At 43.2% G+C, this 13,793-nt stretch overlaps 1 protein-coding gene across 1 annotated transcript; it reads left to right on the top strand.

Annotated features, from left to right (window-relative positions):
- Positions 1-1,477: 1,477 nt before the first annotated feature.
- On the top strand, positions 1,478-10,824 carry KCNV2 (potassium voltage-gated channel modifier subfamily V member 2). Its single transcript, XM_070736267.1, has 2 exons — positions 1,478-2,812; positions 10,543-10,824. The coding sequence occupies exons 1-2, from the start codon at positions 1,478-1,480 to the stop codon at positions 10,822-10,824; spliced, it is 1,617 nt and encodes a 538-aa protein (XP_070592368.1).
- Positions 10,825-13,793: the final 2,969 nt, after the last annotated feature.

The following is a 13,793-nucleotide window of genomic DNA, read 5'->3' as shown; positions in this document are numbered from 1 at the left end:
TTCGCTACCCTACTATGCCCCCCCATCTAGGCAGCAGCCCATCCCTGTCTGGGTCTGACCAGGCATAATCCACCTTCTGTCTTCACAGATGTAAGGACTAGAACCTGGCTTGATGATAAGATTTCCAAATTAAGGTTCAGCAACCAATGTCCCTTTCTCTGTGTCCAGTGACAAGGTATATGTGGCACAGTTACACACAAGGTCATATGCTGAAACGTCCTTCCGGTCAACGACTACTTCAGCTTCAACCGCAACAACACAAGAGCACACAACAGATTCAAACTTAATATTAACCGCTCCAAACTTGACTGTAAAAAATATGACTTTAACAATTGAGTTGTCGAAGCGTGGAACTCATTACCGGACTCAATAGTGTCAACTCCCAACCCCCAACATTACTCCCTTAGACTCTCCATGATTGACCTCTCCAGGTTCCTAAGAGGCCAGTAAGGGGCGTATATAAGTGCACTGATGTGCCTATCGTCCCCTGTCCAATTGCCTTTCCTTATATCATATATCATATATATTCTCTCCTTATCTCTTTCTCTCTCTCTCTCTCTCTATATATATATATATATATAATATATATTCTCTCCCTATCTCTTATATCATATATATTCTCTCCCTCCCATCTACTTCTCTTCTTTTTTACTTTCTATCTTTATATATATTACTTAATGTCTATTCTCTTCCATATGTATTGTATATTGGACAAAGAATAAATAAATAAATAAAATAAATAAATATTCTGGGTCGGTATTTCTCAGACTTAGGAACTGTAGGATGGGTGAACTTCAACTCGAAGAATTCTCCCTCCATCTCCAAGTAGCTAAGTTTGAGAAACTCTGCTCTGAATTAACCTGGATCTCTGCACTACCATTGAAGTGACAATTTGGAGCATTAACAGAAATTGGTGTCAACTTTGCTCCCTGTAAAATCCGCTCCGGCCAATAGAACAGCTCTACAAGCACGGATGGATCACACTTTGAGGAGGAGAGGAGGAAACCGAGGACATTTGAAAGGAGGGATTTCATGGGAGAAAACCAAGGCTCTTCTTCATTCTAGAAATATACTGAGAGGATCCCAATAATGATATATTGATTTTGATATACTTACATTTAAAAAAAAAAAATTATCCAAAGATTATTGGCTCTGTAGACCTTCACGTCACAGATAAAGGGAGCCGAAGCTAAAATAGGATAATAGCCTTTAAATCCCCTTCTGTAACTACTCAGTTCTTCCCTGTCAGCAAGATTAAAGCGATCAACAGCAGTGTCTCCATCCCTGCCCCCCCTTTTACATGCCTGCATCCCATCCTGAGTTTTAGCAACAACTGGAGTGAGTGAAGAGTGACCGGAGTGAAATGTGAGGCTGCAGCTCCAGTCACGAATGCTCCGGGCAGGAAGAAGCAGAGCCAGAAAGCCCGTGGCAAGAAGCACATCTGAAAACGTGGGTGGTGGGCTAGTAAGCGTCACCCATGAGAAATTTCAGTCAAAAGAAGCAACTTTCTATCTCTGATGGAAAAGCACCTGAAACGCCACTGGAATCTTCCAAAGAATGCAAGGCAGCCGAGCACATAGACACCCAAGCGACAACTCCCTATGGATTGCAGTTGTCCCAGGAAACTGAGAAGTACTTGGGTGAGGAAGAGGAGGAGGAAGAGCCAAAGAGACTCCTTTCGATATTTGCATTTGACCCCACTTTTGCTTCTGGGACATTAGCTTCCTCCTCGGTGCTCAACATTAATGTCGGTGGCCGAACCTACCATCTTACGTACCAGGCAGTGGCCACCTATCCCAACACCCGCCTCGGACGCTTGGTTACTTCCACCGATCGCCATTGCCAGCTAGGCCTCTGTGATGACTACGCAGCTCAGGGGGATGAGTATTTCTTTGATCGAGACCCTGCGGTTTTCCAGCTGGTCTACAACTTCTACGCTTCCGGGGTGTTACAGGTACAGAATGAGCTGTGCCCCCACAGCTTCTTGGAAGAGTTGAGCTACTGGGGAGTCCGTCTGAAATACACGCCCCGCTGCTGTCGGATCTGCTTCGAAGAGAGATGCGAAGAGCTGAATGACCAACTGAAAGTGCAGGAGGAGCTCCGTGCTCAGGCGGCCGTCCAGGAGAGTGAGGCTCTCTTCTGCCACATGCGCTACGCCACGCAACGGTGGCGCCTTTGGAACCTCATGGAGAAACCCTTCTCTTCCACCATGGCCAAAGTGATGGGGGTTGCCTCCAGTTTCTTTGTTCTCATATCCGTGGTGGCTCTTGCTCTCAACACAGTCGAGGAGTTGCAGCAGAAGGACAAAGCCACTGGAGAGCTGCGGCCAGTGTTGGAACACGTGGAGACCTTCTGCGTGGCCTTCTTCACTCTAGAGTACATACTGCGGCTGCTCTCTGCCCCTGACATACACCGCTTTGCTAGTAGCGCTCTCAATGTCGTGGACCTCATTGCCGTCTTGCCCCTCTACCTCCAGTTGTTGCTAGAGCTTTTTATCGATGAGACCCACACTGGTGGGCATGGGTCCCAGCACGAACATGAGATCGAGAAAGTGGGGCGGGTGGGCAAAGTAGGGCAAGTGCTACGCATCATGCGGCTGATGCGCATTTTTCGCATCCTGAAGCTAGCCCGCCACTCCACAGGGCTCCGTGCTTTCGGCTTCACCCTGCGCCAGTGTTACCAGCAGGTGGGTTGTCTCCTGCTCTTCATCATCCTGGGCATCTCTGCCTTCTCAGCCATGGTCTACACGGTGGAGCATGATGTCGTCAGCACCAACTTCACCAGCATCCCTCAGGCCTGGTGGTGGGCTGCCGTAAGTACCCGCTGTGCTCTTCAGAGACCTGACCCTTGCTTCTTGCTCTTTATTTAGAAAAGCTGCTTGTTATGAAAGCAGCAGGATATGCCCAGATTTTGAACATCTGTTCTGATTCTTTTGGTTTTAGAGGAGATGTAAACGCCGACACCCCACCCCTCTTCCCGCTGTAAGCTTTAGTGCATCTGTTTCAGTAGATCAGTCTGTAATCATTGAAGCTCAGCTTGGACTGGATGTCTTTTTGTGGCAGCATTCTGTATGGGTGGTCTTCTTGCAGCACTCAAGGCTGTTGCATGAGAAAGTAGAGAAAGGAAAACACATTGGAAGTTTCTGTATCCTTTAAAAAATAAAATCCAGAGTTTTCTATATGCCAACTGACAGCTAGCTGTTGCTTATTTATGGAGGTAGTAAGGATAGCTTCACCTAATAATGTACCAAGAATAAGTGAGATTGATGCCCACAAAAAGTGTAGAACTTAAGAGTTGGAGCTGCCCTTTGTCTCTGAAAAATCAAGAGACTGGCGGACGATGTGACATCTGATCACAGATGACAGACAAGAAGTTCCTCAGAAGGTTCCCAAAACAGCTGACAATAGACTAGAGCATGAGATGATCTTTCTTTTTAATTTTTATGAAGCCAGTAACAATGGCCAAAAATAACAAAATGGGAGAGCTGGCTGGGTCACTAGATTGCAATGTGATACGGAATTTATAATTTATAGACCTGTTGTTGAAACACAATAGAGGCTGCCACTAGTGATGGATGAAAATTGTATTCCCAATAAATCCGGTGTCTGAGATAAACAACAACTGGGCAAAGGTGTGTCCTGAAAATTTCTCCATGATCTTTTCTCTCAGCTGTTCTTTGCTAAAATGCCAGGGTTAATCAAAAATGGAAACTGGAATTATCATCTTACATCAAGAGCTGGCTGGCTGGCTGGCTATTCTGCCATATATCCAGTGTTGGCTTTGCTCCATGTGGTGCAATATGCATGCATCCCATCTGACAGATTCCGCATTGGGATATATACAGCTTTCTACATATACTTATAGGAGAAAATGCCTTGGGTTACCTTGATTTACTCCTTGAATTGAAAAATAAGTCTACCATTTAAGAAAGTTCAGGAACACCGTTATTGTCCAATAGGAAAGTTAAATGGTTCTGTAAACAGCTGCATCCAAGGCGATTATAAAATTGCAGTGACTCTAGCATCTTCTCCAGAAGTTGTCAATTTAGGAATACATAGCATGCTACGACACATCTCCACTAATGCTTTCCCTTTGAAGCTAGAGGACAACAGTCAAAGCATCAGTGCTTTTTTCAGATGAATGTGGGCTGACTACTTGTTTATGATCATCCATAATTTGCTTAATAATATCACCCAGAATCAGAATACCAACTAATAGAAAGCAAAGTATTATCATGAATAAATCCTTGAAGATGAATGGGTTTTGCTCAATTCTAATACTTGCTGGTGGATATTAAATAACACACCTGCAATATATGTTATTCTGCATATAGGTGATATATATATATATACACACAAGCAATTCTTTCTCCAGTAATCCTGCTAAATTGTCTGGAGTAGCAGCTGAAGACAAGATTCTTCACTGACCACAACATGCAATTGTTTTGAGTTTCTTTCAAATGACAACACTAGTTGTGACTTGTTAGACATCAGAGCACATGCTATATGACTCCTTTCACAGGTTCCTCTTGTACTGTGTTTCTCAATCTTGGCAGCTTGAAGATGGGTGGACTTTAAATCCCAGAATGCTCCAAACAGCCAATTTTGAGAGTTGAACTCCACTCAAGTTGCCAAGGTTGAGAAACACTAGTGGATGCAAGTCCATACAGCTTCACTGGCAGGTTCTGACAGGTTCTGGAGAACCGGGAGCAGACGTTTTGAGTAGTTCGGAAAACCGGCAAATACCACCTCTGGTGGCCCCAGAATGGGGTAGGAATGGAGATTTTGCAAGTTCCTCCTGCCAGGAGTGGGGAGAGAATGGAGATTTTGCAGTATCCTTCCCCAGCCACGCCCACCAAGCCACACCCACTAAGCCACACCCACTAAGCCACACCCACCATGCCACACCCACCATGCCCACCACGCCCACAGAACCAGTAATTTAAAAAATTGGATTTCTCCACTGTCATAGGTCCCATAAGCCATGACATGTCATCATACAAATGATTCCTGGTTTGTGGACCGACACTGGGCTGCGACACGCCAGAAACTGGACTGTGCAAACAAGTGAAGCCCCATCTGTGGAATGCAGCAGCATGCGAAACCATGCCCACCCCTCTCCGATCTGCAGGGGGGAAAACTCAGTCTACAGAACCAGTCCCTGGTACCCAAAAATTGGGGGCTACTGCCATAGATAATGATCCCTAAGCAAAATTAGAATGGAATGGAATGGAGTGGGCTGGGTTGAGCTGAGCTGGGCTAGGCTAGACTAGACTGGACTGGACTGGACTGGACTGGACTGGAATGGAATGGAATAGAATAGAATAGAATAGAATAGAATAGAATAGAATTCTTTATTGGCCAAGTGTGATTGGACACACAAGGAATTTGTCTTTGGTGCATATGCTCTCATGTGCCTAAAAGAAAATATACCTTTGTCAAGAATTATGAGGTACAACACTTAATGATTATCATAGGGTACAAATAAGAAAATTAAAATTTCCCCCAATTCCTAAAAAGAGAAGAGAACAGGAGCCTCTTTACTAGAAAAATAACAGCCTTTGATCTGTGTCAGGGCACAATCGAACTGTTTTAAACTAGCTAGCCCAAACCCCCAACACTTTACCCTTAGATTATCTACGGTTGACCTATCCAGATTCCTAAGGGGCGAGTACAAGTGCACTAGAGTGCCTTCCGTCCCCTGTCCTATTGCTCTCCTATATCTCCTATTCCTTTCTTCCATTCCTATATCTCTTCTTCTATTCTTTCATTGATATGTTCTATTACTATACCTTCTTTTCTATTATTTCTTAGATATATTTTACTATGAGTATCTCCTCTATAATCTTCTTCATGTATTTTACTATGTGTATATAGATATATACCCACTAAAACCCTCATTGTGTATTGGACAAAATAAGCAAATAAAATAAAATAAATAGCCTGACTGGCATCGGAGCCAGCCTTGTTCTTGCATTTCCACGCACGAAGCACTGAGGAAGAGAAAGAAACCTCCACCCCAGAGTATGTACAATCACATGTATAATTCAAAGCAGCGTTTTTCTTGATGATCCGCTTTCCTATCCCAGCTGTACCTAACATGAAAGGGGATGAAATCACACCAAGAACAACGCAGAGCTACTTTCCTATGCTCTCCAGGAAACCACATGAGTGAAAAATGCCGTTGTGTAACCGCAGGCTATTGTCAATAACACGTCTCCCTTTCATCTTGTTGTTTATTTTCGGAGCTATTTCTCTGCCATTTACATTCGATTCCCGTGAGCCAATTTCCATTGGGGCCCCAGACTAATCCCATTTCTCTCAGGTGCGCCCTGCGAACAAATCAGACTCCTTTTCAGGAATAGAAACAATCCCAACAATTAAAAAATATATAGGATTTTCTCCTATTTGCACTTGCCCCTAAATCTACATGCAAATCACCTCTGTGAGAGGATGTTCAGCAAGCTTTCGAAAGGCCACAAAGCTGTGATGGTTTGACACAATAAAAAACAGAATTTGGTCTCACCAGGAAAGCAGGAGTAGATCATTTAGAAACAATTTATTATTTTTATTTTTTATTTATTCATTTGTCCAATATACAAATATATAGGAAGAAAAATAGACATGTGATAATATAAAAGAGGGTGAAAGTGAACTTAGAGGAGAGGATATATGAAAGGAAGAGAATATATATGATAGGTGAAAGAAAAGAAAGACTATTGGACAGGGGACGAAAGGCACTCCAGTGCACTTATTTACACCCCTTACTGGCCTCTTAGGAACCTGGAGAGGTCAATCTTGGAGAGTCTATGGGAGAAGTGTTGGGGATGACACAATTGAGTCCGGTAATGAGTTCCACGCTTCAATAACTCGATTGTTGAAATCATATTTTTTACAGTCAAGTTTGGAGCGGTTCGTATTAAGTTTGAATCTGTTGCGTGCTCTTGTGTTATTGCGGTTGAAGCTGAAGTAGTCATTGACTGGTAGGACATTGCAGCATATGATCTTGTGGGTAATACTCAAATCGTGTTTTAGGCGCCGTAGTTCTAGGCTTTCAAGGCCCAGGATTGATAGTCTATTTTCGTAGGATATTCTGTTTCGAGTGGAGGAGTGAAGGGCTCTTCTGGTGAAATATCTTTGGACATTTTCAAGGGTGTTGATGTCTGAGATGTAATATGGGTTCCAGACAGATGAGCAGTAGTCAAAGATGGGTCTGGCAAAAGTTTTGTAGGCTCTTGTGAGTAGAGTGAGAAGTATGCAGTGAATTGTGAGTTTTACTTTTTTGAGTATATGTCGGACAATTCATCCTAGGGCTAAAGATTGGCTCAGCCCTGGATTGATTATTAAACAAAATAAACATGCACAGGTGGTCCTCGACTTACAACAGTAGCCGTTCAAAGTTACAACAGCACTGGAAAAAAACGATTTATTACTATTTTTCACACTCGTGACCATTGCAACATACTCATGGTCACGTGATCAAAATTCAGATGCTTGGCAGCTGGTTCATATTTATGACGGTTGCATTTTCCCAGGGTCATGTGATCACCTTTTGCGACCTTCTGGCAAGCAAAGACAATGGGAAAGCCGGCCTCACTTAACAAGCATGTTACTGACTTAACAACTGCAGTGATTCGTCGGTGATGAAATCCAATTTTTTTACTACCGGTTTTATTTATTTATTTATTCATTTGTCCAATACACAAATACATAGGAAGAGAATAGACATAAAGTAATATATATATATAAAGATAAATGTAAAAATAGAGGAGAAGATATATGAAAGGAAGAAAATATATATGATATATGAGATAAAGGAAAGACAATTGGACAGGGGATGAAGGGCACACTAGTGCACTTATGTACGCCCCTTACTGGCCTCTTAGGAACCTGGAGAGGTCAATCGTGGTTAGTTTAAGAGAGAAATGTTGGGGGTTAGAGGTTGACACAATTGAGTCCGGTAATGAGTTCCACGCTTCGACAACTCGATTGTTGAAATCATATTTTTTACAGTCAAGTTTGGAGCAGTTTGTATTAAGTTTGAATCTGTTGCGTGCTCTTGTGTTGTTGCGGTTGAAGCTGAAGTAGTCATTGACCGGTAGAACGTTGCAGCATATGATCTTGTTGGGCAATACTTAAATTGTGTTTTAGGCGCCGTAGTTCTAAGCTTTCTAGACCCAGGATTGTTAGTCTATTTTCGTAGGATATTCTGTTTCGAGTGGAGGAGTGAAGGGCTCTTCTTGTAAAATATCTTTGGATGTTTTCAAGGGTATTAATATCCGAGATGTGGTATAGGTTCCAGACAGATGAGATATATTCTGTGAATGTAGGTTGGTGGATGTGACAGGGGAAGGATATTGCAAAATCTCCATTCCCACCCCACTTTGGGGCCAGCCAAAGGTAGTAGTTGCCAGTTCTCCGAACTACTCAAAATTTCCACTACTGGTTCTCCAGAACCTGTCATAACCTGCTGGATTTCACACCTGCTTATGAAGCAGTATGGACTTGCATTAAAACAAAGCTGGGAAGCCTAGGGCTTCCAGATGCTGCTCCAATTGTTTTCCAGAACCTGTCAGAACCTACTGAATTTCACCCTTGTAACTCACTTAACTGTAGCAAGAAAGGTTGCAAAATGGAGCATACAAATGTTTCATATAGCAACATAAATTGCATTCAATTGTGGTTGTAAATCAAGGCCTACCAGTACTTAGGGCACCAAGAGAAAGGGGACACCCCAGATATCATGCTTTTAACTAGGTGGGCTTCCTCTTTGCCGGCGCTAATGGAACATTCCCGGCGACTGGCACGAGTGCGTGCACGTCTGGCAGGTGGGTATGCGTGCATAAGCACGAGATTTGGCTTCTGTGCATGTGCTGAAAGCCAAATCTTGCGTGAGGATGTGAACGAGAGCAAGATCTTGGCAATTTTCGACTATGTTTTTGCTTCTGCACATGAGCGGAAGCAAAAATCCTGCTGAAAATGGGCAAAATCTCGAACGCAAGAACATCCTCGTGTGAGATTTCGCTTCCAGGGCATGCACAGAAGTCAAATGTCACACGAGCATGTGTCAGGGTGCAGAGATGCGTGCACATCTCCATTTCCACTAATGGATCACCAATCCCACCCATACCAGATGCAACCCACTACTGCCTTTAACCCTTTCATTGATTTTGGTTTTTAGCACTGACTGAGTTTTAGTGTCAGGTAAGCAATGGAAAGGTCAAAGGGCACCTTTGCTGGACCAATGCTCAGATCATCCGTGGGCCTTTTTTCACAACTGAGAGCTGTATTTTCATATTAAGATTCAGCTTCAGGGGACCAGGCGTATCCCTTTTAGGGAATAAAATTCCTTTCAGGGAAGACCAATTTTTCTCCTTTATCCTGGCTTCTGGTTGAGACTTATTTAAAAGCTTAATGCAAGAGACATAACAGATTTGTGTGCATAGTTTAAAACGAAGCAAGTAGCAGATATCAGGTTTTTTTGACACCAAATTTTATGGGCAAAGATTGCAGTGCAGGATATGGGAACTTCCAAAACAAGAGGGAATCTAGTGGCACCATTCTTGTCCTAAAAAATACTAGTTAATTATGTTCCTAACAGGAACCAGGCAGACCCCAGGGTTGAAGGCCACCCTTAAGACTTGCTATCTAATGATATGGGTTAATCCTGCTGATGAATTAAGAGTCTGTTTTAGCAGGTTTTTATAGATATTACTGTAATTCAACAATGTGGGACCCCATTTTATTATTTTGATAATCTAAGACAGTGGTTCTCAACCTTTTCTTCACCAGGTAACCCCTTTAAATACCTTTTGTGGCCATGGATTGTGGTGGCCATCAATCCCCAAGACTTAAGATTTAAATAATAATATTTCTTCACGGTTCATGGACTTCCTATGACATCATCATAGGCTGCCCTTCCCAAGGACCTGCAGACAAGAGTCGGGGTGGCGCAGTGGTTAGAGTGCAGCACTGCAGGCTACTTCAGCTAACTGCTAGCTGTAGTTCAGCAGTTCAAATCTGACCACCGGCTCAAGGTTGACTCAGTCTTCCATCCTTCCAAGGTGGGTAAAATGAGGACCCAGATTGTTCGGGACAATACAGTAGTACCCCTAGATACGAGCATAATTTGTTCCAGAAGGGAGCTTGTATGTCAAAGCAACTCGTATGTGGAACAAATCACTTTAGACTTTGTTTTTCCCCTCCGAGATAACCAAAAGCAAGGATTATTGCGCCACCTAGTGGATGCTCGGCTCGTATCCTGAATTTGAGCTCGGGACTAGAACAGAAATGTCTGTCCCCTCGTGGCTCGTATCTTGAAATACTCGCATGTAGAGCAGCTCGTATCTAGAGGTACTACTGTATTCTGATTCTATAAACCAATTAGAGAGGGCTGAAAAAGCGCTATGAAGCGGTATATGTCTAATATTTTAAAAAAAGACTGCAGGTTGAGACTTGAGAACCATTGATTTATGATCCTCAGTCTAAAAGTCCACTCCTTGCTCTTCTGAATGATTTCCCCCACTTCTTTATTTACCTAAAGGTAAGCCTTTGCACTGTGGGATATGGAGACATGTATCCGGAAACCCACCTGGGACGGCTGTTTGCGTTCCTCTGCATCGCTTTTGGGATCATCCTGAACGGCATGCCCATCTCTGTCCTCTACAACAAATTCTCGGATTACTACGGCAAGCTGAAAGCGTATGAGTACACGGCTATACAGAAAGATCGGGGGAAGGTGGAATTCGTCCAACGGGCCATGAAGAAGATGTCGGAGTGTTACGGGAAGCAATCAGCCCCATCTTCAAGCCCCAGATACAATTAATACAGATGGCCCTCGGCTTACAACTGTGCGTTGAGTGACAGTTTAAACTTACGACAGAGAAAAAAAAGTGACACGACTATTTTCACACTTACGATGGTGGCACCATTTCCATGGTCACATGATCAAACTTCGGATGCTTGGCAAGTGACTCCTATTTGCGACAGTTGTCCCAGGGTCATGTGATAATTTTTGGCGACCTCCTGGCAAGCCAAGTCCAACAGGGAAGACAGATTCACTTAACAAGCGAGCTGCTCACTTAACAACTGCAGTGATTCGCTTAACAGCTGTGTCGAGAAAGATCGTGAAATGGGGCAAAATTCACTTTAACATTTGACTCATCAGCAGAAATTTTGGGGTCAATGGTGGTCGTAGTTCAAGGAGGAGGAGGAGGATCAGTATTGGGTTCCTACCTGGATGGTGGGAGGGACGGCGCACAAGTAGCGGAAATCGATCTGCGTGCGCAGCTCTGGATGACCGGCGTGCATCCACATCAGAGCGAGATTTGGCTTTTGTGCATGATGATGTAACAAAAGGGCTTTTGGGATTCCTATTATGGCTCTGCCTGAAGTAGGTAAATCTTTGTTATGTAGAATAGAATAGAGTAGGCTCAGGCCTTCACGGCCCATTGACAAAGATGGAGGGGGAGCTGCTTTGACTTTAAAACATGTTTCTCCTTTTCTCATCCAGGGAAAATATAACATTCTGCCCCTTTAGGAGAGGGGTGGGTGCAGGGGTGAAGGCCAGCAGGTTTTGGCAGGAAGTAAAATCTCGTGAGAGGAAACACAGGCACGTGAGATTTTGCCGATTTTTCAGTGATTTTTCACCGAAATTGTTCTGCTGGCATGTCCCAACCGCCCGTAATTACAGGGTAATTAGTCCAAACAGACACATACCACACAATAGAAGGAAAACAAAAGGTCTTTATCAACAGAAAAGCAGAAAAAACTCCCTTTTTAAATGTCAAAGGGGTTTTCTGGTACACACAAGGCACAGGTTAAATGCAACCCAATTTCTCATCCAGTAACTTGGAAATTGAGTCCAATTCCAAAGTCCAGAAATTCCACACGCAGTCTTGAACAGGGAAACAGCAAACCACGATCTTGACGAAACTATGAATCAGATAAACTTCCATGAGGCTAAACCAGCACACTGCTCTTTTTATCTGTAGCAGTAATTACAGCAGCCCCACCCAATCACAGGTGGCCTCACTTATTTCCTGTAATAATCCTTCAGTTGTTTTCTCCTATGCATCACTCTACGCATGCATGGATCTGTCATAAGTTATTGTTCAGAATCCAGGGATGATAAGGATGATTGATCTCCTCCTGGGCTGTCTGCCAAACTCCCCTCTTCCCTGTCACTCACGCTTCCTTCGTCAGAGGAGACTTCGTCGGGAGATTCTATCGGGAGCAAAACAGGCCTGTGGCATGTGGATGTTTCCTCCACATCCACCTCCACATTCCTTGGGGCAGGAGCTGGGCCAGAACTAACCACAACAGAAATCTTATGCGCCCGTGTGTCTTCTCGTGAGATTTGCTTCCTACGCATGCACAGAAGCCAAATTACATTCCAATGCACACGCGCGCCCAGCAGACATGCATGCACGCCCACCAGAACTGCAGTGGTTCACTTAGCAACTATGGCAAGAAAGGTGATGAAAAAAGGCAAAGTTCACTTCATAGCTGTCTCAGCAACAGAAACTTTGGGCTCAGTTGTGGTCGTAAGTTGAGGACCACTTTTATTGACATCTCTATTGGCGTGGCAGATGCTTTGGAGACTGACAGGCAGAAATGTGCCCATTTTACTACATAATTTTGATTGCAAAGAAGAACAGTTGGAAGCACCTTTCTTCTAGTCTTCCATAGTCCAATTTAATCTGAAAAGTACAATGTTGAAGATTCATTTAATTGGATAAGGAATGCCAAAATCTTCCAGATGTTCAAATTCACATATGTTATATACCCACATTCATAACAATAATATTAGGGCCAAGACAGTCACTTTGTTTTTTCTTTATGATTTTCTTCATCTCTCTTTAACCATTTTCTGAATCTAGGGCATATGAAATTAGATTTAGTGTGCCAGGGTAAATTTTAGAAATAGTTTTGTAAGTAATAAAATACCAGTGTTTGCTAACTGATGCCCATATATAAACTAAAGTGCGATACAGCTTCCAATATAACAACTGTAGCATAATTTACTTTAATTCTTTGATTTGTTTGGTTATATTGGTTCCTTGGCTTTATATACTGCTCAAAAAAATAAAGGGAACAATTAAACAACACAATTACTTGGAATACACTAGGAATAACTCCAAGTGAATCAAACGTCTATGAAATCAAACTGTCCACTTAGGAAGCACCACTGATTGACAATCAATTTCACATGTTGTCAGCACATTCAACTTTGTACAGAACAAAGTATTCAATGAGAATATTTCACTCATTCAGATGTAGCATGTGTTCTTTGAGTGTTCCCTTTATTTTTTTGAGCAATGTATATTATTACAGAGAAGTCAAACTTTCCCTCGTTGGCACCTCTGGGGTTTTTTACCATAAGATCCCAAATTCCTAACTAGCTTGATGTTTGGCCAAAGGGCAAACTGAGCATCTTGTAGAGTAAAGCTGCTCAAGAGAGATTTCACACCAGATAGACTGTTGACTTCCTCACATAAGAACATAAGAAGAGCCATGCTGAATCAGGCCAAAGCCCATCGAGTCCAGCATTCTGTGTCACACCGTGGCCCACCAATTGTCCATGGGGATCTTGAGCAGAAAGAGGAGGCAAAACCCTCCCTTTCCCTTGACCCCCAACAAATGGTACCCAAGGGAATCCTGCCTGCCTCAACCAACATAGAGGCGGCACATGGACATCTGTTACCAATAACCACCAATAGGCATCCATGAATCTATCTAATTCTGCCTTGAAGCTATGCAGGCTGACATGTATTGTGAGGGGCTAGTAACTGA

This window comes from Erythrolamprus reginae, chromosome 2 (assembly GCF_031021105.1).
Source record: "Erythrolamprus reginae isolate rEryReg1 chromosome 2, rEryReg1.hap1, whole genome shotgun sequence".
Classification (NCBI taxonomy): Eukaryota; Metazoa; Chordata; class Lepidosauria; order Squamata; family Dipsadidae; genus Erythrolamprus; species Erythrolamprus reginae.
Note: the sequence above shows the minus strand (reverse complement) of the source record. Positions and strands in the feature narration are given on the sequence as shown.